At 54.1% G+C, this 23,380-nt stretch overlaps 1 protein-coding gene across 5 annotated transcripts; it reads right to left on the bottom strand.

Annotated features, from left to right (window-relative positions):
- Positions 1-304: 304 nt before the first annotated feature.
- CLUH (clustered mitochondria homolog) lies at positions 305-21,423 on the bottom strand. Of its 5 annotated transcripts, none has more exons than XM_036223668.1 (26): positions 21,281-21,423; positions 13,923-14,125; positions 12,901-13,072; positions 11,745-11,888; positions 11,423-11,547; positions 11,170-11,324; positions 10,971-11,096; positions 10,507-10,654; positions 10,196-10,288; positions 8,678-9,372; positions 7,744-7,967; positions 7,450-7,554; positions 7,199-7,299; positions 5,948-6,100; positions 5,800-5,862; positions 5,451-5,695; positions 5,134-5,218; positions 4,804-4,957; positions 4,583-4,722; positions 3,735-3,815; positions 3,530-3,655; positions 3,326-3,447; positions 2,940-3,033; positions 2,712-2,846; positions 2,551-2,624; positions 305-1,787 (listed from the first exon to the last, which is right to left on the bottom strand). In XM_036223668.1, exons 2-26 carry the CDS (start codon positions 14,109-14,111, stop codon positions 1,601-1,603), a joined length of 3,936 nt encoding a protein of 1,311 aa, XP_036079561.1. In that variant the 5' UTR covers positions 14,112-14,125; positions 21,281-21,423; the 3' UTR covers positions 305-1,600. The 5 variants fall into 5 exon arrangements, with proteins under 5 accessions (XP_036079561.1, XP_015994374.1, XP_015994375.1 ...); XM_016138888.2 differs by lacking the exon at positions 21,281-21,423 and adding an exon at positions 20,914-21,117 and having other exon boundaries at positions 1,367-1,787; XM_016138889.2 differs by lacking the exon at positions 21,281-21,423 and adding an exon at positions 20,914-21,116 and having other exon boundaries at positions 1,601-1,787; positions 7,450-7,551.
- Between the last annotated feature and the right edge of the window lie 1,957 nt (positions 21,424-23,380).

Here is a 23,380-nt window from a genome sequence, read left to right as displayed (position 1 = left end):
CTCACTCCAACTGGCCTTTATGCCAGCCTGAACCACAATGGAGCAATTCTCAGCCTTTCTCCTGTGACCAACAACTGACATTCAGCTACGTGCCTGTCTCATAGGTCTAGTGACTGGCAGCTGGGTAAACTAGCTGAGTGCCTGTGACTCCACCCTTTTTTTTCCCCCACTTAAATGACATTATAAGGATAACTGAATTTGATATAATATATACATTCATATGCTTTAAACTTTTACTAATATTTCTGGCAACTGCCCTCATAATCAAATGCGACTGGTACAGAACACACAGGAGAGGCTGGGGCAGCAGGTTTCAAAAACTCACTTTATTCCAATGTGAAATGAAGACGTGATGGTTTAAAAACAAGAAAAAGTTCTTGATCAGCTGTGGGGATGCTTCGCTTGCTAGCTCACCCCACTCCCTTTGAAACAAGGTGTCTGGACAGACCATACCCATAAGCAGCTTTCCCCCTAGGCAGAGGCCCCACCCCAGAGAACATCTCCCTCAAGCTCAAGAGGGTGACGGTCTCCCCCCACCATCAGGGCTCCAACAGCAGGCACAGAGAAGCAGCACAGGCAGGAGAGAGAGGGAGTAGCCGGGGCCTGTGGGGGCCACCACCTTCCATGCCGCCCCCATGTGCCACCCCCAGAGCTACTCTCTGTTGAAGGTGCTTATGTGGCAAGAACCAGGTAGGAAGCTGGGCTCCACAAATAAATGATAATCAGTCCTATATCTAGTAACTTCCCCCAAGGACCCATGATTCAACCCTGGTTCCCCTAGGTCCTTGCCCTACCCACTCCCACTGTGCGTTAGGCAGCTCAGGTTAAAATGGGAAGAAGGATACATTCAGACTGTAGCCCCCGAGGTATCCCCAGCTGGGGAGCAGGGGGCAGACAGGTGGGGGCTGGGCACAGGGGTGACTGGGGAACCACCACTGTACACCCCTCCTTCCCCCAAACCAAGCATAGCTGGGCCAGGCCCAACCACAATTAATAAAGCTACTGCAGCTCTCACCTTGCCACAGAGCTAAAGTGCACCCAGCCCTCTAGCCCTACCACAGAACTCTGGCTCCCAATCCCAGGACATAGGAAAGCTCCCCTCTTTTTGGCTTTCAACCTGGACTTTAAGCCAGCTTGGGCCCAGGGATAGTGGCAGCAGAAGCAGCAGCCATGTCAAACATACAAATGACCTGAGAAATCGCATCTGCACATCACCCATTCCGATCTGACCTGGGCTATGTACAAAGTTAGGGAGGACGGATCAAGATGCTCACGGGCATGGACACACTCGCACACATCTGCTTGAGGATGGAGGGGCCTGAGAGGCACCTGCCCCCCAGCTGGGAACTGACGCCCATACACTCCATTCACGTGTCTTCATTTAGGCTTCTGCATCATATATTCACTGAACCAGTGCAAAAACATCTCTTGGGGGCAGGCAGGCCGGGGTCCCAGGATGATGCTGGGGGTGGGGTTAGGGTTGGAAACATGGACGAAGAGGGACTTGCTTCCTCTCCCCATCTGCAGGGCGTGTCCCCTTCTCCTGGAGCCTGGATCACTGGGTAATGGGGCAGCTGACTGTCCTTCTGTCTCTCCTTTTCTACCCCTGCAAGCTCGGGAAAGGAGGGTCCTTGGCAGCCTGGGACTGGGGGGCTGCATCATCTGGGGCCCCCGCTGGCTCAGGCTCGGTGGCCATGGGCTCCTCAGCCTTATCCCTGTTTTTGCTGGCCTCCTGGAGCTGGTGTCGCCGTGCCACCTCGGCTTTCAGATTCTCCAAGTCTTTTTGGCTGAGTAGAGGATGGGGGTAAAGAGTGGGTGTCAGAGCGGGCCTTGGCCCTCTGATACTTTACTGACTTTTCTTAATTTAATTTAAGGGACAAGATCAGGCTCTGTGCTTTGTTCAGTGAGACATTTCTAAATTAAGTGTTTCCTTTCCTTCCCCAAAGCAGAAAGGCCCCTAAGTGCTAAAAAAGTGAGCACTCCATGCAGTTAACAGAAACCTCAGTTAAAGCCTGGCTCCCACTCAGCCTTCACACCCAGCTTAAAGGCTGCTGCACTTTATGGCTGTTCCCACAGCAGTTATGCACAGAAAACGGGAGTGGGGCATGCGTACAACAAAGAGAAGATCCACTGTCAATGCCCTAACCTCTGGATGACCAAACCATGTCCCACCCTGGTGGGGAGACAGGACCGAGGGGCTCAAGAAGGCAGCACTATTTATAAGAGGCACACTAGAGCCTGAGGGTCCAGTTAGAAGGGACATTCCCTACACTGGAACAGCAAGAAGCCAGAGAAAGAATGAAGCCAAGCTATATTAAGAAAAATATACCTATTGTGCATGGGTTACATTTTTGTGCAAAAAAGGGGAAAAAAAGATTACAGATATGTTTCCTCGATTATGCAAAATATTTCTGAAAGGATATCAAGGAACTTCTTATCCCTGGCTGTACTTTCCAATTCTGAGCCACACCAATGATATGTTTTAAAAAACAACACACTAAAGGCCAGCTTCCAAGTGGATGTGGGGGGCAGATGGAAGAGGGGCCTCACCTGAGTGGAATGAAGAGGATGCCATTGATAACGTTGAGCTGTTCCAAGACACTGGCCATGCTGGGGGCTGTGAACTGAGGGGTATAAGGGAAGATGAGCCACAGTGTGGGCACAGGGAGGCTGGGATGGGGGGGGGCTCCCCAGCTTTGTCCCGGATGTACCTTGAGAGGTGGGATATTGGCACTGGAGCCATTGCGGTAGATCTCATTCATGGTGCGCTGCAGGGCCACAGCCTGCTGGGTCAGGCACTTGAGGTACTCGGAGCTCTCCTTGGTCTTTTCATGATCCTCGCCCAGCTACAGGGGGTGAGAGTGGCATAGGCAGGAAGTGGTCAGGGCTGGTGGAGCCCACAGACCCAGCTGCACCCCAAAGCCCCTGCCGTGGCCCACCTGAGTCTTGTAGATGGTGTAGCCTTCCTTCTCGTGCTGCAGAGCTGACCGAAATTCAGCTTTGCTCTCATAGACCCGGGCAACAAGGTGGTGGCTGCAGGTGGCATGGTGCAGGGGACAAAGGAGGGACATGAGTGGGCTGAGGCAGTGGGACCCTGATGGAGGGTATGCAAACTAATCTAGATCCCACTCTGGAATCTACCCGAGGGAAACAAACAAGCCCAGGACTTAGCAAAGGCATGAAAGTCGAGAGAAATTTTCTCAGGAATCAGATAAAAGAGAGAACGCTGGGTACCATATCCGCCCTCAATCCAAGTACTTCCTGGGACCTTGTCCTTATGGCTCTGGTATATGGACCCCTGTCCCCTAACCCAGCACAGCCTCACCTGAGTGCCACCTTGAGGGACTTATGCCCATGGTACTTGGTACTGACAGCCAGCGCATTCTCCAGGAAGCGCAGTGAAAGGTCATACTCCATCACCCCGTGCAGCACCAGCCCGATGTTGTTCTAGGGGCAGTCAGGAGGGCCCTGATCAGGTCCCACTCCCCTGGTACTAAGGCTCATCCTGCTGTCCCTCCCCAGCACTCACATCCAGCAGTGCCATCTCAGGGTGGTCTTCCCCGAACACAAGCAGTGTGAGGTAGCGGGCGCGGTACAGTAGGCTCAGGGCCGTGGACAGCTGGCTGCTGGCGAAGCAGTACAGGGCCAGGTGCATCTGTAGGAGCAGCCAGATCAGGCCAGGGTGGTCATGGGCCCCACCAACCTGTGCAGCCCCGGCTCCAATGGCCACTCACATATTCCTGGATGGTATTGGGGTGCTCGATGCCCATCACTCGCTCACTCATCAGTACAGCCTTCTGTTGGTTACTCAGGGCCTGGAGAGGTGTGGGTTGTCATCCTGGGGCAGGTGCCACCCCATACTGAGTCTGCCTAGCTCTGGACTCTCAAGCTCCATAGCAGCTTGGCCTTGTCCCTTGTGGCTACACTTTCTATTTTTTCTTTGTACGAAGGCAGAGGAGTCAAATTTCAGCTATTGTGACCATTTAAGTCTATACTCCACTATGAGACTTTCATCTTTTTAAACACTTGTCTTAAGCCTTTCCCTGCCCAACTAAATCTATGTAAATACATATATACAAATCTAAAATTGTGCTAAAAATAAAGTATTAATAATGTTTTTCAAACACATAGACAAAAAGTCTCTGTGATTGCAGGGGAGTGGGGAGCCTACAATGTGTCTGTCCCATTGAAGAGCCTCTAAAAGCCCTGGGGGCTGACAAGGCAGGTAAACACCATACTAGTTGAAGTCAACAGCAGGGACACTCCTAGAAGCTTTACGGGGTGCTTACAAGGTACTAGGTGCAGTGAGTCTCAGAATTTATCCTTCCCAGTGTCCCTGTGAAGGGAGACCCAGCCAGAACAAGCAACTCCCCAGGTCCCCCTGGTCTCTGCCTGCTTCTCCCTGTCCCCGACCACCCCAGCCCTGGTGAGCAACATCTTAAGCCCCTCAGACAGGGCTCCAGCTCCGCAGGCCTGTCGCAGGCCTGTCACTGCTGTAGGGGTGAGAACACAGCCCCAGTTCCCTCACTTGCCAGCCCCTAAGGCCTCTGCTGACATAGCCCAGAGGGTGCACAAGGCCCACCTCGGCATAGTCACCCATAATGTAGTGGAGACGGGCAAGGAGACGCAAGCAGGCGCAGATCTCCACGTGCATGGCTCCGTACACGTTGTTAAACAGGTTCAGGGCCTCGTTGATGAGCTCGCAGCCCTCCTTCAGGAAGCCTGCAGGGTACCCCCAAGGGTGGCAAGGTCAGGGCTTGGCTGGGGGGCCCCCTTTCCCCCCAGCCACATCTGGCCACGCACCCTGCTGTACTTTGGCCTGTCCGCTCTGGAAGAAGTGGAAGGCGTCCGAGGCCTTGGGGTTAACATGCTTGACCACAGGGAAGATATTGAGCACATCCTCCTCAGTGAATGCGGGTTTATGGCGGCTGTCGAAGCTGTACTCTTTCAGCAGGATCTGGGGGACATAACCAACACCCACATACCCACAGGCAGTCTCAGCCCCAGGCTCCATGGCCAGCACCTCCCAATACACCCCCATGTGTGGAGAGGGAGCCGAACTCCCCCCCCCCCGCCCCAGCCCTGTGGACCCTGCGGGAGCTGGGAGATGAAGGGACACTGCCCCATGCCCACCTGGATTCCGGTTTTCAGTGAGATCTCCCGCAGCAGTGTTATCTTCTGCAGACCATAGGTCTCTACAGCCTGGTCCACGGTCTCGCTGGGGGAGAAGAGACGGGTGGATCTGAGCAGACCAGTACCCATCTCTGCCCCTTTACAACAGCTGAGGCGCCCTCTTGGCCACACTCGCCCACCAGCCAGGACTAACAGCTCCATCCCTACTTCCTAAAACAAGCTCCTCCATGGCTCCCTATTTTCTCCTCTCCTGTTCTCCACCTTGGGTTGTCAGAAGACCATCTGCCTGCCATGCCCCTGCCAAGTCACTCACGCACCACTCGAGGCTGAAGTCAAAGTAGTTCTTGGCCTCCTGGCAGATATTCTTCCAGAGCTCCTGGGGGGTCATGACGGCCCAGGCAGTGTTATCTGCTGCCCCTGGAGGCCGATTTCTCCTCTTCCTGTTCCTCTTCTTGGAGACCAGCTCATCGGCTGGCAGGTGGGCCACAGGGTTGGGGTAGGAGCTCAGGAAGCAGTTCAGGAAGTGGCTGATGGCAGCTGAGAGCCCCGAGAGCTCGACTCCCTGCGAGCAAAGTTTGGATCAAAGTCATGAGGGCCCTCAGGCCCCAATCCAGGCCTCTTCTCCAAGACCCTACACTACCCAGGCTGAGGTGGGGGCGGTGGTACCTGTAAGTACGTCTTGAAGATGTGCTTGGCAGAGCGGGTGATGAGCTCTCCAATGCCAATTTTCTACGAAGGTTCAAAAAGGGAAATCTTGGCCCCAGGCCTCCAGCCTGGCCCCACCGTCTCACGGCCCTCCCTGAGCACCACTCACGTAGATGTGGTCCAGCTGGTCTCGGGCCGGGCTCCGGAGCACTAGATCCAGCACTTTGCCCAGGTAGCGCATGTTGATGCCGCGCTGGCGCATAACCTCGGACAGTGTAGCCCCATCCATGGGCAGCACCACATGGTCTGTGCAGTCCTTTACCTGTAGGCTGCAGCAAGTCAGACCCCCCAGCCCAAGCTTTCTGCTTCCTCCCACCCTGGGTCTTCCTGGGAGAGCTCACATCAACCCAAGGCCCGCCCCATAGGGAAGCAGGGAATGAAGACCGGTTATAAGTCAGGAAGAGGCAAGGAGACAAAGCAGCAGGAAGGAAATGAGAACTTGTCCCGCAGCCTTTCTTACAAACCAAGGAAAACGAAGGACTGCCAGGCCCACCTGACGAGGAAGCGGAGATGAGGAAGCCCCCCATGGGTGAACTGAGAATGCCCAACAGGCAGCACAGGCTCCCCTCTGACCAGGTAGGAAGGAGCAGAGGTGACTGACTACTCAGAGGCCAAAGCTTCACTCTACCCCTGTGCTGAGACTTAGAGGGAATGGGCATCTGTCACTGCGGGCTCAGCTCAAAGATCTGAGACAAGTGTGCTACCTCACCATGGAGCTGCTTTAGTAGGAAGCAAACACCCCACAGGGTCCTACATACAAAGTTCATGAGGGTGAAGAGGACAGGATACCCTGCTTTTTCTCCCAAATTATCCCTGACCCCCTCCATCAGCCATCCATCACACAGTGGCTTAGAGTAGCAGTCCCACCCTTTCTGGCAACAGAGACCAGTGCTCCTATGAGAATCTAATGCCTGACGATCTGAGGTGGAGCTGAGGCAGTGATGCTAGTGCTAGGAAGCAACTACAAATACAGATGAAGCTTGCTTGCTCACTCGCTGTTCACCTCCTGCTGTGCAGCGTAGTTCCTAACAGGTCATGGACTGGCACTGGTCTGTGGCCTGGGGGTTGGGGACCTCTGGCTTAGAGGACCAGAATCCCAGACACCAGTCCACATGGAGGGCTCAGCAGAGCAGAACCTGTACTTGATGTCTCCCTTGGTCTCTCGGAGTTAACAGCTCTCTCTATACAATGGGGTTGAACACTCTGCCTCTCTCTCTTGCCCTGAAGATCAGTGGGTCTAAGGAAGTCACTCCTGTGAAGGTCCCACAAGCATTTTGAGTCATAGATCAGGCACCAAAGCCTGTAACAGCCCTCTCCTTGAAGCTCCCCTACCCTGCCAACCCTGCGGACCAGCCCTCACCAAGCCGGGTATCTGGCAGGACAGCAGGAAGGCAGCAGCATCTTTCAGCAGCTGCTTCTGGTCCCGAACTTCCTCCTGGCAGGACTCAGGAAAGCGAACCCCTGTGAAGGAGAGAACAGAGACTTGAGCCAGGGGATGGGAGGCAGAGGTGACAAGACAGATGTCATTGCTCAGGTAGGCTAGTAGGCCCACCATCATCAAGGCCCCAAGATGACCCCACAGTGCCCCGCCCGCCCTGCCCCACCACCTGCCTGGTGAGAAGATGTCAGGATTGAAGCGAACATCAAAGGCCGTGCTGCTGATGGAGCCGACTGCCTTGCATGCATTGCGGATCACCTCCCGGCTCCGCGGGTCTGCTGTGGAGATATGGCCTGCTAGGAGGCAGCCCCACTCCACCAGTGGGGCCCAGCTGCCCGGAGCCTCCCCCCAGCTCTTCGCAGAGACATCTGCATGCCTCTCTTGGAGCTGGATTATGAGCCGCCCTTAGTAGGCACCAGAGGCCAGGATAGGTCTGGGGTTCTCCCCAGCAACCACAGCAGCCCCACCTGTCCCGTCGTCCGAGGCAATGGTCTCTGCCAGCTCCTTCACCTTGGCCAAGCCACTAGCACTACTGCCCTCCTCTTCACTTCCTGCCTCAGGTCCCAGAGGGTCTTCAGACTTGGACTCCGAAGAGGGCAGACTGCCATTTTCCAGGGTGGTAAGGTTCTCTATCTTGCTGGCTTTCTGCTGCATCAGCTGCAGAGCAGCCAACTTCATGAAGAGGAGGTACCTAGAGATGGGGATAGGAAAGGGTATGTGGTAGCTGGCCTGGAAGCTTCCTGCTACTTATGGGGACCAGAGCCAGGCTCCAGGCTCCTGGCTTGCTGGGGTTAACAAATGTTGGAGCTGGACACCCTGCTGGCATATACCTAGTGTGCAAGTGTCAATGCATACATGCGTGTGCCAACCCAGCAACTCTACCAGATGGCTGCAGGTCACAGCAAAAACTGAGATTTTCCCAGATAGGAAGAGGACAGGGGCAGGGGTGGGGGGGTGGTGTAGGTAGGGATATAGCTTACCATGCAGGCCAAGGCTCTCAAGAATGACAGGAATCTCACTGGCTTTGTGAGAGGGAGATTTGTGGTGTGGGATGTTTGATGTGGCTGACTCCTAAGCACTAAATGCTACTAGTATTAACCCCCTGCCCCTCCTTCTGGCCTTTGACACTGGGACTTTCCAAAACATCCCCCCTCCCCCATTTTCCACATGTTCACTGGTCTAGCTGCTCACTAGTTTTTGACCAACGTACAGCTCTTAGATGACCCTGTGCGGAACCTAATGTCAGAGTGGGTGGGGCTGGGGCTGAGTCTATACTGACTGTGGCCAGGGCCAGCTCTTTCTCCATTTTCCAAAGCTTCTCCAATCAAGATCAGGCCCCAGAAGCACCTGCTGGCTGCATGCTGTCCGGCCCTGCCTACCCTCACAGGCCTTGCCCTTCACCTGTGCTCCACAAAGGCATCTACCAGCTCCTGGCGCAGGCAGCAGAGCTTGTGCCGGTGGGTGCGGGGGAAGCCGGCACGGGTGCATTCCTCGGGCAGCCGCTCCCCAGACACAGGCAGGAAGTTGAGGTCAGGGGGGAAGGTACGCAACAGGTCCAGGATATAGTGGCGCCCATCATTGCCGATTATGCCCTTGCACTCCACGGAGGAGCAGAGCTCCACTTCCTCGTCACGGTCATTGAGCACCCGATGCCTCAGGATCTTGAGGGGCCGGCTTGTGCGTTCCAGCAGCTCCAGGTATCGCGGGTGGGACACCACTGTCTTGCCAAAGTCGATGGAGCCATAAATGACACTCTGCTCCTGGTCTCGCTCCAGGATGCCAGGGATGATGGACTGGGCTGTGACGCGGTAGCCACGGTAATCCACCACTACGGTGCCTAGTGTGTACAGCCCCTCCACGTCCACCGCATTATATGTGCGCACACCATTCAAGTCATTGGCAGGTGCCACATAGGCCGCAACATCTCCGCCAAAGTCCTTATAGTGGTCACGGACATCAAAGCCCAGGCTAAAGAAAATGTTGTTCCAGATGAACATCTGCATCTTGGTCTCCTCACTGGGGTTGATGGCCATCACGTTGCCATCGATGACTGCCATGGCACCGCGTGTAGCCGCTGCTGTGAAATCACTATGCACCTGGGGAAGCCGAGGTTGGGAGGGTGAGAGAGGCCCCATCCACTAGAGCCTTGGGTTTCATCCTGCTTGGCCAAGCTCACCCAGATGGTGGAGGCAAGTAGGCCACTTTGGGGGCCGAGGACTCTAGTCTGTTTTTCTCACATTTGGAAAAGGGCAAGAGACCCCCTTTTTGAAAAAACTTATCACTTATACTCAGCAGAGCTTAGTGATTAACAAGGAGTGGAAGAATCAGCATTGGTTTGGGATCCACTAACTACGTGTCAGGTAAACTTGGACAGGTCACCTCTCGGACCCATTTTCTTGTCTATAAAACACTGACAATAAAAGTATCGATCTTTACAAGGTGTCCAAGTGATTACAGGACATAATGCCTATGACGCACCTGGTAAAGCCCTGGAGAAGTTAGCACCCAAAACATTCGCATCTTTTCTACCATTATCATCTCTTAAGTGGTAAGATTATGGGAGATTTTTAACTTTTTTTTGAAAGCACAATTTTTTTCCTCATGTCTCTTTATCTCAGTAAGAGTACTAATAACATCTAAATAAGGCATGTGTGCCCAGATGAGGACCCGATGCTTGTCAGTGGAAGACAGAAAGCTGGGAGGACCTTGTCACATAGCCCACGTTGGAGGCAGGTCCCATCCCTGCTCATGCACTCCAAGTCTCAGGCCTGAAAAATGAGTTGGGTTGTCTGCCAGGAGATAAAGACTAGCAGAATACCCTGACTACCCATCCCAGCTTCCCTCCTATTCACCAGAAATCTAGCTGGTGGGTGGCAGGTGAGCCTGAGGCTGCTGTCAGGCATGAGGGGATGTGAGCACCTTGAATATGGCTCTTTCTCGCAGGAGGCGCTCAGGTAGATTCTTGCGGGGCAGTTCTCTCGTTGTCTGCAGCTCCTCATTCCAGTCCCGGGTCTGAAAAGAAACCAGGGAGACACTGGCTCTGTCTGTGCCACACAACGTGCTCTGGGCAGTCCCTTCTTCCACCTCCTCATGGACGGCCCCATAGGATTCCAAGTAACAAGACAGATAAGTAGATGCAGCCTCTAGGGAGGCACACAGAACCCAGCCTGGCACCCACCAAGGGAGGGGGAGGGAGGTGCCCAGGGAGGGCAGGGCCAGGCCGCAGGCACCTGTCCAGGAATGTGTTCCTCATAGCCCAATCTCGAGGTGTAGGCATCCTCTGCACGCACGCAGTCCATGGCATGCTCTGCCTGGGGTGCCGTCCAGCTATACACCTGGAATGGGGTGGCAATCCTCTCGAACGGATGGCGCTGGACCCTATGGCAGGCAGAGGAAGGGAGATGGGGCAACCTGCCTAGTTCAGAACCCTGCACTGGGCCTCTTCTCTGAGGACCCTACCAGCTCTGGCATTTCCTTACTTGAGACCTGCCCTTGGGGAGTCTGATAGAAGCAGGCGCCTCTCCTGAAATTGTTGTCTTGGGTCTGGCTGACAGCTCCCTAAAGAGAGGCACTGGGATGCTGGGGGCTGGGGACACAGCTTTTTAGGGCAGAAATGCTAGAATTTAGGGTGGCTGGTTCACTCCACCCACTATGGGACATGAGAGAAGGGGCAGATATGGGGCAAAGGCCCTACCTTTTCTTCTGCAGCACAGCAAAGTTTTTTTTGAAGGTCGGGCTGATCTGGTTGAGCAGCTCTACCAGGGAATGGCTGAGGAATCGGGGGCTGGCGGGCTTGGGATTGAAGTGATATGCTGTGGACCTACAGAGAAGACAGTGACTGCACAGGGTGCCAAAAGTGGCTGTTAAAGGACCTGGAATGGGCAAGGACTCACTGGTTCAGGTAAAAGCCCCGTGTAGACGCTGTGATGCTGACTTGTCGGTCCTCGGCTGTGATTACAAACAAGTACATGAGGTCACCGTGCATCTTCCGGTTCCCAGGGGGTGGGTTCCAGCCGCTCATGGTGAGTACTTTCAGGCACTGCAGGGGCTACAGGAATGGCCAAGGATGAGTGAGCCAGGCCTCCTGGTGTAACAGCCCCTTGCCCTACCTGACACCTGCTCCCAGCTCTGCTCCAGGAATCCCACCTTCCAATCACGGTTCTGGGGCTGCAGGGGACACAATGGCCGCTCCCGGCTCCCTGGAAGGATGTACTCAGGTGGTGTGCAGTCGATAGGATCCATCTCCAAGCCCTTCTTCCGCTTCCCACTGTCTGAGGGACCCAAGACTGGTGGTCAGCTCAAGGCCATCCAGGGGCCAACCATCTCCCTGCCTAAACTGGCCTCAGTCTGGGTGCCTCCAGCCCCACCCACTCCAGGTGAGATGGCTTAGCCTCAGCCCTTTTTGCCAGCCCCTGGCCAACTTGCTCCTGGCTCCTCTGCCCAACCCCGGCCCCAATGCCTCCTGCACCTCCCAGGTCGCCATCAGTAAAGACACTCAGGAAGGACAAGGAGTTGCAGTCAACCCCATTGAAGGCATCAGATGGGTCCAGGCTCTTGAGCAGGTCTCGGACGTGGCGCACATGGATGCGGGCCTCGCGCACTGTGTATGGCTCTGTTGGGAGGAAAGTGGCCAGCGTTACCAGGGCTCTGCTCCCTGCAACAACCCGCCAGCAGAGAGAAATTTGAGAAATTTGCCGTGGTGATACCAAGGGTCATTTTGATTTTCAATTTTAGGTTTCCATTTACAAATTCCATTATAAACACATAAGCTGGAGTTCTGGTTTCAACATACACACCTGCCTGCTATTGTACAGGGATCCTTATTTGCAAAGAAACTTCTAACCAAAAAGCACAAGAAATGCCTCTGGAAGTGCACAATGGCCTTGGGGAGCCCACAAAGCCCCCTGCTCTGTTCACAAGTGTCATGGGTGAGAAGGCCTACAGAACTGCTGGGCCCCCGCAGCCTCTGTCCTATTCTCCCAAGGAAGCCCTCGCCCAGAAGTGGCTTGAGAACCTTGCAGGATCTGAACTACAACACTGCCCCTGCCAATATGTGTTTTGGGAAATGTTAATGAAGGCTCTGTTGGAGGAAGAGAGAGGTTCCATAATCAAGCAAGTTTGAGCACAGCTGGGTTACATTTTTTCCACATTTCCTCTTAACAAGATGGCACGCCCAGAATTTGAGCCACTTTTCCCCAGGGGACTCAAGTTCACAGGAGCTTTTGTTTTACAACTAAACTAGCCTCACCACACCAGCTGATCACTCTATATTGGGCCTAATGTCTCTGCCCAGAGCTGTGAAACTCTAGTTTCCTTAAGAGATTTTACTTTTATCTCAATAGAATATGATTGGGCCAAGTTCAAGCCTTTGCTTGGTATTGTCTGTTTTTTTTTGTTTGTTTGTTTGTTTTTTTAATCGCAACTTTGATATTTAACCCATGAAGCTGGAAGGTGCACAAGTGACAGCCTGAGAAGCAGACCTGTGCTCCAATCTTGCCTCCACAAGTCTGATACCACTCTGAGCCTCTGTGTACTCATCTGTGACCAGCCAGGGTGGGTGGAGTGCCACCTGGCCTAGCCTCTATGTGCCCTCCCTTGGCAGGCCGGCTGCCTTCCAGACAAACCTTCCACCACCCGCAGCACCGAGCCCTCCTGCAGCCCTTCCACACTGCGCAGCTCTGAGAAGTGGTCCAGCATGTTGCCATCCAGGTGCAATGAGAAGCAGGTGCGGTGACATGTGTCTTCACGGTCCATGAGCACCTGGTGGATCTCCTGTACCATCTCCTGAGGGGACACCTGCCAGGGAGAAGGACCCAACCACCCTGGTGAGGATGTGCCACTTTCCTCAAAGTACTTGGGTGCCTAGAATCAATGCCCTAAATACTTAGTTTCCCATTTTCTGGCTTTTAAATTCCAGGCCCTATCTATACATACATGCCCATCTACACCTGTGTGTGGGCATGCAGTGTATATACACATTTGTGCATGACAGAGTCTCACCCCACCACCCTCAGGCCTAAACTATTCCTACAGACCAAGAGCAAGCCCCTGAGCAGAGCAGCAGAAATACAAAAATAGGGGAAAGAAAAGAGCAATCTTGCCTTCTCCCTTGCTCAATGTCAGAGTCCCCAAAACAAATGGCTTCCCCCTTCCAGAAGGGGTGCTCTGGGGCCCAAGCCTGTGGGTACAGAAGACATATGAGGGCACTGCCCGGTTCCCCAATGAGTTACTAGTTTGCAAGACTTCTGGGTTGACTCTGCTCTTTGAGACCACCCAATACCGTTCTCCTCTTGGGAAAATGGTGAAGCCAGAACAGAGAGCAGTGAATTCCCTGGCAGTACAGAGCAGAGGGCTTGGGAGCTGTGGGGCCCCCTTGGGAGCCGTGGGGCCCCAAGGCTGCCCAGCCACTACCATCTCTCTCCCCAAAGCTGGTAGTCCCAGCTGGAAGCTATCTCCTAGCAATGGGACAATGACCTGGACTCCTATATCCATCATGCTAATGGAATGATCTTGGGCAAGGCACAGGACCCTCGGTTTCCTGCCTACAACATAAGGCCAGAATGAGCGAAGGCAAGGCTTGGCTTTCTACCCTTATCCTCTCAAAGAGGCTTAGGCCCTGGTCCCCAGTGCCTCTCCCCCATCTCACCTGCAGGGAGAAGGACTCAATCCCAGGGGCCAGGATCTTCACCGAAAAGCCCGTGTCCTGAATGACAATGACTTCCTGTCCAGTGGTCTCCTCTCCTGGTTCAGTGTCATCCAGCCCATTTTCCCGGGGCAGTTTGGTGGCCCTCTCTTCCTTTTTCAGGCTCTCTGGGCAGTCTCCATTCAGTAGCATGACTGACGGCAGCTCTTTGGGTGACAAGAAAAGAACTGGGTAAGATGGGCCTAGTTGGTCATGTGGGCTCATGCCCTATAAAATGGGGCCTGCCTGTCATCCCAAGACTCAGCCCTAGTCCAGGTTCCACAGTTCCACTTCACCCTGGGCACACAGCTTCCCTCTGCCCACCGCCTACAGGCCACAGCCAGAACCCTTCCATATCCCGGGCCCTTCCTTCCCTTTGGCTCCTAAGTTCACCAGTCTATCTTTCATCTGAGTATACCACCCAACCACTCTCTCTGTAGTCACCAATGCCACTCTGAGGGCCATGCCCAAAGGTCTTCTCTGGGCTTACTGTGTTTGGCTTCTCAGCAGCATCTACTACTAGCTCTTCCTTTTCCTTTTTCCTGATGGACACCAATATTCTTGTTCCTCCCTCTCCAGCTCTTCCTTTTCTAGCAGTCCAAGCTGTCAGTGTCCCTGGGCTCCAGCCCCTTCTCATTCTCCTCTCACCCTCTCCCAAGGCATCAAATCCACTCACATCTTACAGCTCATATAACCGATCCTGGCCTCGCTCAAGCTTTTCAGTATGTGGCCATCCTTCAGGCATCACCAAAGACATCTTGTCAGCATAGAATTCATCTTCCTCCACAAACCAGCCCCTGCTCGTGAATGTCTCCCACCCATATCTAGTCACCCAACCTAATCTCCACTAGTCACAGGACTATGACCCTGTGGCCACAGCCTGGTACAGGCCATTTCCCCTATTTTAACAGCACCACTCAGAATCTTCCCACTGCTTACAAGATCCAAGCTTCTTGGGCCAACACTTTCAGGCATAAGTCCATCTCAGCTCCTGCCTGCTCTCTGTCAAGGTGTAGCTATACCAAACTACTAGGAAGCATGAGAACAGGCCACACATCTTCCCCCCTACCCGTGCTTTTGTTTATTCTGTCCCCAATATTACATTCCATTGGGCAAACTCCTACTCATCTGTCAAGGCCTAGGTGAAATAAATCCTATCCTCTCAAGCCTGTCCAAATGACCCTACAGAAGAATTACTGCTTCCCATTGTCCCCTGAGACATGGTCACTATCTCCTAAGCACTTGTTCTGCTGCATTCTGGGTGGCTGTTCATACCAGCAGCTCTATCTTCCTCCTTGTGTCTTGCCCATGCACAACAGAAAGGCACTGAATAAATTTATCACTGTGAACACATAGTTAGGTCCAATATTTGTGTACAGCACCCAACCCGCCTGCTGTGGAGAGAGGGGGAACAGGTTACAAAACCTTCCATTTGTACCCTGGCACTAAGGGGAACAAAGGAGAGCCCCTGGGGAGCAAAGTACCTCCTCACAGAAACTCTCCAGCAAAACCCAGGCCTGCCTGAATGCCCATTTGGTCCATGGAGCCTTCTGATCCGGGGTCTGCCTGGTAGCCAAACCGGCCCTTTGCTCACTTGGGAGCTTCAGACAGGGTAGCTCACCCAGCTCTGCTCTGGACCCCAGCCCATCCTGTCCAGACCCCAATTCCTCTACCCTACTCAGCTATTCGGAGTGGGATTGGGGTGCATTCCCCCAGAGCTGTATGAGCCCTACCCAGACTCACCAGAGACATGGTGCAGGGGCCTTGGAAAAGGAGATAAGCCCAGCACAGAAAGGCACACCACAGGGATGTGGAGAGAAGCCACTCCCTCTTCCCTGGGTCCCCTCAACTTAGCGATAAACAGGAGCTCAGATATAGTCCCCTCCTCCTTCTCACGAAATAAGTATGTCTGAGGCCCGGAAAAGTTCGGAGCCTTACCCAAGGTCAAAAATCAAGAGCAGACCCTGGATTCTTGCACCACATCACCAGACTCCCCTCCATCCTGGACACTGTGGATCTTCACTGACCATCCTCACCCCAGTCCCCAGTACACCTCTACAAACTACAAGTGAAACTCTTGGGAACTATAGGGACTCACAAGGACCTCTCCTTCCAGGTAGCTCACAGCCCCCCGCAGAGCCACCTTGGGGTGGTCCCTAGAAAGTGAGCACTCAGACCAAAGGGAGAACCTTGTGAGCACTATGACAAAGCAGACAAAGACAGGAGGGCGGGGAGAAGGGTGGCGGTTGGTATGCTTCCAAAATTTTGAAAGATGGATGGCAAATATGAGGAAGCACTTCCCCCAGCTGGGTCTTTGAGAAAAGCTTTGCGGGCTGGTAAGACCCCAGGATGAGGGGAGATGCAGGAAGGGGCCCCCACATAATACAGAGTGACAGCTTTGAAGTCTGAGACCCCACAAGTGGGAACTCAAGACTCAACCCATGCAGCCAGCCTATATTCCCTGAGTCAGGATGGGGAGGACAAGGAAGACAAGGCAAGGGGGACCACAGCTCCCACTCCCCTTTTGGCAGCCCAGGGAGCCTGCCCAGAAGGCACCTGGCCTCAGGTTCCCACCCCAGGGGGTACCCAATCCCTTATCACATGTCAAAGGAATGTGGCTGGTTCCCAGGGGCCTCCACTCCTGAGGACAGTCTATCCTGCCCCTCCTCCCTCCTCTAAGGGACCCTGAAGGTCTCCCTACCACTGGATTAAGGCCAAGTGATCTCCCCACAAAAGGCTGGCCACCTGACTCACTGCCCCCACAGCCCACCTGGTTCAGTCAGTGGTTCCCCTCTCCTGGGCTCTGGAGTCTCTTGACCACCATCGCAGCAAGGCAGCCAGCTCTCTGGCTCAGGCTCGGCACTGCCTGTGTCCCTCATTCCGGCCTCTGCCACTACCCTTGCCCCCATGCAGCTGGTTGGCCCGGGGCTGTTGCTCTGGCTGGCTTCGGGTTTCAGTAGAGCCAGGCCTGCCGGGGCGGCCCTAGGAAGGGCACACTCCCCCTGCCTCGCATCCTGCTCAAGGTCGGCCAGAAGGACAGCTCTGGGCCAGGAGGCCCTGGTGGCTCCAGGACCCCAGGAGGAGCTGCTACCAGCTCTCAGATCTACCTCCCTGTAATCCCCAGAAAGGGGATCACTGCCGACGAAGCTGTTAGGGGGGCAGGAGAACCCAGCATTTAGGGTACCTGGCCCCTTCAGGATCAAAGACTCCGGGGACTGGGTGGCAGGGACAGGGCCCAGCAAGGGGGTCCTCTCCTCGGCTCCAACCCCAGTGGGCATGACCGCTTCAGCCAGCTGCCAGCAACAGCTGGTACAGACCCGGACCCAGGCCATGAGGTGGCCACCCCCTGTCCACCAGTCCTAGACGCTAAGTACCCTGCCTTGTCTCCTGGGTCAAGGAACTGGCTTGGACCTCTGGCTCATGATGCCCCCTGCAGGTGACCTGGCAGCTCTCCCCCTTCTGAGAGTCGCTGGTTCTGGTGGGAGGGGGGATGGGCCCCCAATCTCCCAGAGGACAACTGCAGCCGTGCCCCAGGCCTCCAGCTCCACCAAGAAGCTGGCAGGTTCTGCCTTCCCTTCCCAGCAGCCCCTGCTCTGCCAAGAGAAAAACCAAGTCTCTCCCCTAGGGGAAAACAGAGCTGGCAGCAAAAGGCCGAAGGCCATTCGGCTGTGGAGAAGTAACATGTGGAGCAGGAACATGCCCAGCCTCGCCAGGGCACCTTCCCAGGGCCTCTGACTTGTTGCCAGGACCCAGCCAAGACTGTTGCGGCATTCATACTAACCAGGATGGGGGTGGGGAACCAGGCTCACACCAGGCCCGCTTTCCCTCCAGTCTTGTCTCACTCCAGGCAGAACCTGATGCCCTTGCACAGGCCAGGCCCTCAGCCTCTCCACAGCCCCCACGAAGGGTTCTGCCCGCATAAACCAGATGGTACTAAAGGCCAGGCCCTGGCAGAATCCCTCTTAATCTTATCCCCCTCCTTAAACACACCCTAACCTTCTGAAGAAGGGAGTGGGGCAGACAATAAACCCTGATGACCGCCTCTATTCTGGTTACTGTAAAGCCAAAGCTTACGCTAGACCCAGCCCACAGCAGATTCCTCAATCAGTTGGACCAGTCCATCTCACCTGAGGAAACTGAGGCTCTGGAAAGCTAGTAAGCAAGCTGCCCAAGGTCACAGAGGCAGCAAGCAGCCAAGGCAAGAGAAAAACAGGTCCATCAGATGCCCAAAGCCATGCCTCTGAGTGCCAGCCACTCCCTCGGGCTGCAGTGCCTACCACGAATACAGTACTCTCTTCCTCCTCCAGGCCTCAGGATGCAGTCCAGGAGACAAATCTATCTCCAGCCACAGGACCCTCCCAAGCCTCTACACTCTGGGCCATGCACACTCCTCTCACATCCCAGGGGGCGTCCCGAGTATGTGCATTTTAGGGAAAGGGAAAAAAGTGGACCTCTGCAGAATGGGAAGGAATTGTCCAAACAGCAATGTGGACACACCCCCAATCTTCATTCGCCAGATCACAATGAAGAGATGAAGTGTAGTAGCCCTGCCCTGGCCTTGGAGCACAGGGACCCTGTGAGCAGCAGAAAGGAGGAATTAGAAAAGAAACGGGCCATCCTGGGTGGCCTTTGTGTGCCTTCCCCAGCCTGGCATGGCCCTGCTAGTAGACTGTGCCAGGGCCAGGCCCCGCCCCAGCCAAGGCCCCAGGAGGTGAGGCTCCAGCAGGAAGTAAGGCCTCAAAAGACATATCACCCCATCGCAGGAACCCAGGGGTTCAAGGGAAAGAGGTGGAGGCAAGCAAGCAGTCTATGGAAGACCCCAAGGATGTGAGCACCTGTTTGCCTCTTTCCTGCTCTTTTGCCCCCCTCCCCCTCAGCCAGAAGCAGGCCTGCAGGTTCTGGGGATAGTTAATGCTCCTTAAGCTACTCTTCAGTGACCTACCCAAGATAAAAGCTTTGAGATCCTGTCAGGAAGCTCCTCTAAGCCCCCAAGCTCCTCCCCAGTCTGCCAGCCCCTACTCATCTCTGGGCCCCAACTCCAAAGAGCCCTCCCCTATGAACTCGAAAAACCTGCCTGTTCTCTTAACCCCTGAAAGCAGCTTTATTCCCAACTGACCCTTGCTTCCCCCACAAAAGGCCTTGATGTCCTCCTTAAGGGGACTAGGTAGCCTTCCAGAGCTGGGTCCTGAGGTCAAGAACCTGGGTAAGAGCCTGTTGGGGGACTCCATCAATGCCCCCTCCTTCTTTGAATAGATTCAGGCTGGCTGTAATTCAAGTCCTGCCTATCTATACTAGCTTCCTAGAGAGTAAGGGGCTAACGTTCCACCCACTGGGATGTTCTTAGTTTCCCCAAAATGAACAGCTGTGCCCTTCTGCTGACACGGGCTGCCCCAGACAGAGCCTCTTGGCACATGGCTGAGGGGGGCTTCATGCAGGCCCTCAGAGAAGTCCTCCAACAGACTCTCCCCTCCTTAACCCTCATATTCTCAGCATATGACCCCAGCAAACATGCCTGTCTCAGTCTCCTCTGGGACCGGCACAGCAGCCTTGACATGCCCGCCTTGAGCTGGAAATCCAAATGCTCTCAACAGCTAAATTGCTGTATGACCTTGGGCAAGTTGCTTCCTCTCTTCAGGTCTCTTAGCTAGGGAGGAAATCACCCAGCCCCTCTTATCTACCTCCTCTTATCTACCATGACACGCTGATTCCAAGCCACATCAGTGCAAAGCCTGGACGGTTGGAGTCATCAGCATCTGTGGATCTGTCCAAACAGTGGCCTTGTCTAGGCAATTGGCAAAGCTGCCACAGTACCCAGCCGCTATCACAAGGTAACCCACTGTGACAGGGCCAGAGAGCCTACCTAACACTTTTCCCATCCTTATTCACCAAAGCTGAGAAAGGAAATAAAAATGACAAATCCCTGTTATGGAGAGTTGGCAAGAAGTAGGAGATAGGGGTAGTTCTGCCCTCCCACCACTACCCAAGGCAGAGTCCACTGTCCAGCCCTGGGGCTCTGAGGAAGATTTGGAGATGACAACTAATGGGCTAGGAAGGGAGCTTCGGCCTCAAGGCCAGATTGAGTTGTGATGTAAGGGAACAGAGGAGGTCCAAGAGAAATGCAGAGAAGCAGGCCCCACCAGAGAATGCTGCAGCTGCTCCCAAAGCCACGGCCACACAACTCCCATGGGGGAGCTAGGAGCTCCACTCCACACTGACGACCTTTGCCTTAAAAAGAGCAGCTCTAGGCTGACCCACTTTTCGCAATAAGGCAAGTTAATGATCAAGTTCTGGCATGAACACCTCCTCCTGCCAAAGAGTGTGGCTTCGGCCCTATACACAGGCATACCCCTACGTCCGCTGACCAGTCCAACCCTAACCCATCAATGATCAGAGCCTAAAGACTTGGAGTTAAAGCCTTGCCTTCAAAATGAACCATAGAAACCCGTTCGTAATACATACAGCCTAACTCGCGCTCTTCCACAGACCAAACCTGTTAAGTCCCTAAGTGTAGTCTTACTCGCAGGGCTGCAGCCCGTGCACAGGGAACGCTTGGGATCCTAACGTGGAGGGGTGCCTGACAGAGAAAGTGTCAGCGACCCCAACCCAGAGAGTTCCCCAGTGCACGAGAGGAGAGGGGGTGGGGCCGCCGAGTCCATCTGCGGCGGCGGCGCACCCCGAAACCGCGTGTGCGCGCACGTGTCCCCGCGATCTGGCGCGCGTGTGCCCGCCGCCACTGCTCTCCCCGGGACCCCATGTACAAAGCCCGGGCCGCAGCCGGGGGCGACAGTGAAGGTGACCTTCAAGGCGGGGGCGGCCCAGTGGAGGGCCAGGAGACAAGCAACCGAATCCGGCGCGTAAAGAAAGCGGCGGTCTCCGCGGAACCCCAAACCGGCCCGCCCGCTCATCCCGGTCCAGCCTCCCTGCCCCGCTCCTCGCTGGCCCCAGCCCCGCTCACCGGCCGCGCCCGGCCTCCCCTTGCCACCGGCCTGCGAGTTGGGCTCCCGGGAGCTGTCGGCCGGGGCGGCTGCCGGTAACTCGTCCGTTTTGATGACCATGGTGGCGGGAGCGGGCGTCCGGCTCAGCTGTCCGTACCGCCCGCCGCGCCACTAACCCAAGTGCCCTGCTCGCCGCGGCCGCTGCGGGAAGGACGGAGTCACCGGCCCACGTGGTGCGCGCCGTAACCTTTGACCCTACCGCCGCGCCTCTGCCCCGCCCCCGCGCCGGGCCCGGCCCACGGCGGCGCACAAGGGACAAAACGCGCCGCGCCTTGTTGGCCGGCCACCAACGTGGTGACTTTCTCTAACGCCTTAAAGAGAACGTACCCTAATTCAAGGAATAGAAAGGCTTCGGGCCCTGGAGAAGCGAGGCTGCAGGTAGACGTCCTTGAGGTTCGCTGCCCGTTGAGTAGGCGCCTTGACCTTGAGTGGAGACTCCTCTAAGACTGCCATTGCCAACAGTCCCCTCCCCCAATGTCCTCTGTTTCCAATTGCAAATCTGCCAAATGACCACGCGGTCTCTAATCTGCGATGTTAGCGTGACTGTCAGCGCCTTCCTTCCTAAGCTTGTCCTTTGCCGCCTAAGGGGTGGAGCTGGGGTGCCTGGCTTCTTGAGGAAGGGGTGGAGGGCAGCCTAGGGCATGGTCACTGGAGGTGAGGGTGGAGAATGGCGATTGGGGATGAAGTGTCAGAAATGGACCCACCAAACTGTCCTGAGCCACAACAGGCTCCTCCTTGCCAGCGGCCTCGACAGCCTCACCAGATGAGTCCTCTTTTCCAGACTGGTACATTACCCCCATTTTAAAGTGGTGGAAGCTGAAACAAAGGCCTCAAAAAGAGCAAGTAGAGCTGGGTCAGACTAAATCCACAGTTCAGATTTTCAGGTATTTGGGGCTTGGCGAGGACTGAGAAATGAGGTTAGAGAATATTGCCCTGGTGACATGCCAGGTTTTGCAAGGAAACCATTGGGAATCACTTAAAACATATTCCTAACATATTCCAGGATCTAATAGGGATTGGGAAGCTGCAGCTGCAGAGCGGGACTAGGGCGGGACCTAGGGCCTCATAAAAATTGCAGAGGAAAGTGCACTTTGTCCTGGAGTATAGATGGTGGGAAGGGGAGCCAGTGAAAAGCCCTAAGCATTTAAGTAGGAGGAAGGGAAATGGGAAATGCTCTGGCTGCTGTGAGGGGGATAAGGGGGACTGACCTAGACTACTGGGAGATGGGTTAGGACTATTGCACAAGAAGGATGGAAATAAGGGGAAGACTTGGCTACTGGGTGTGCATGGAAGGTAAGCAGCCAGGGTAGTACATGTCTTAACACTGGATTGCACTAGAAATCTGCATTCTGCAACCTCTACCTTTCTCTTTTTGCAACCTTAAGCAAGTCTCTGAACTTTTACCCCACCGAATCACAAGTGCTTCCTTTGTCAAATAAAAACACTCATTTGCCTAGACTCAGCTGTTAGGAGGACATGGTGGTAGCACTTGCAAGAACTCAGTGCTACAGGAAGATCAGAGATGAACTAGATCCAGTAGTCCCTGCCAGGAAAGGTTTCAACCTGTTGGATGAAGTGAGATGCACACAGCAACTTCATGAGCAAGGCTGCAGAATAAAGGCCTTTAAAGAAGGCTGTTCTGAGTGTGCAGAGCAGACTGTCAGGGAGGGCTTCTTGGAAGAGGCTGCTCTGAACTGAGCTTTGAAAGGTAAAAAGGATTCTAATGAGCAAGTCAGTGGAATCAAATGGGCAGACACAGAAGAAGGGACTCTAGGAATTTATTCACTCATTTAGTTATTTAAAAAAAAAAAACATTTTAATTTTACTCAGAATTTTAAATTGGTAATAGATTCACAGAGTTCAAACTTCATAAAGTACAAAAGTGCAATGAAATCTCACTCATCTCCCAGCCACCTAGTTCCCTCCCCAGATCACCAAGGCTATCAATTCTTTTATATTCTTCTAGAGACATTGTTGGCATATAAAAGTATATGTGTGGGTATGTATGTATGTATGTATGTGTGTGTGTATGTGTGTGTGTGTGTGTGTGTGTATTTCTTGAGTTACACAAATGACAACATACTATACTTGCTATTCTTCACCCTGATTTTTTAATTTAACAATATATTCTGGAGATTGTTCCATATCAGTACACAAAGAGCTTTCTCTTTCCATTTTACGGCTGGATAATATTTCCATTGTGTGATCGTACCATAATTTTTAAAATCAGTTTCTTGACTGATAGGTTCTTAGTTTATATTTACGAAACACAAGGAATTTGGAGAATTGTACCAAGTCAAGTGTAGTTGAAGTTGGAAGCCCTCTCCATGTTGACAATGTTACTCATAATCAGAAGCATAGCTCAGTTTTAACACTAGGAGTAGCAAGCCTGGGAATCAGGGGACAGATACACACGAAAGTGTCATC

The sequence above is a fragment of the Rousettus aegyptiacus genome, unplaced genomic scaffold (genome assembly GCF_014176215.1).
Source record: "Rousettus aegyptiacus isolate mRouAeg1 unplaced genomic scaffold, mRouAeg1.p scaffold_m13_p_6, whole genome shotgun sequence".
NCBI classification, from domain to species: Eukaryota; Metazoa; Chordata; class Mammalia; order Chiroptera; family Pteropodidae; genus Rousettus; species Rousettus aegyptiacus.
This window is presented reverse-complemented; position numbering and strand designations above follow the sequence as displayed.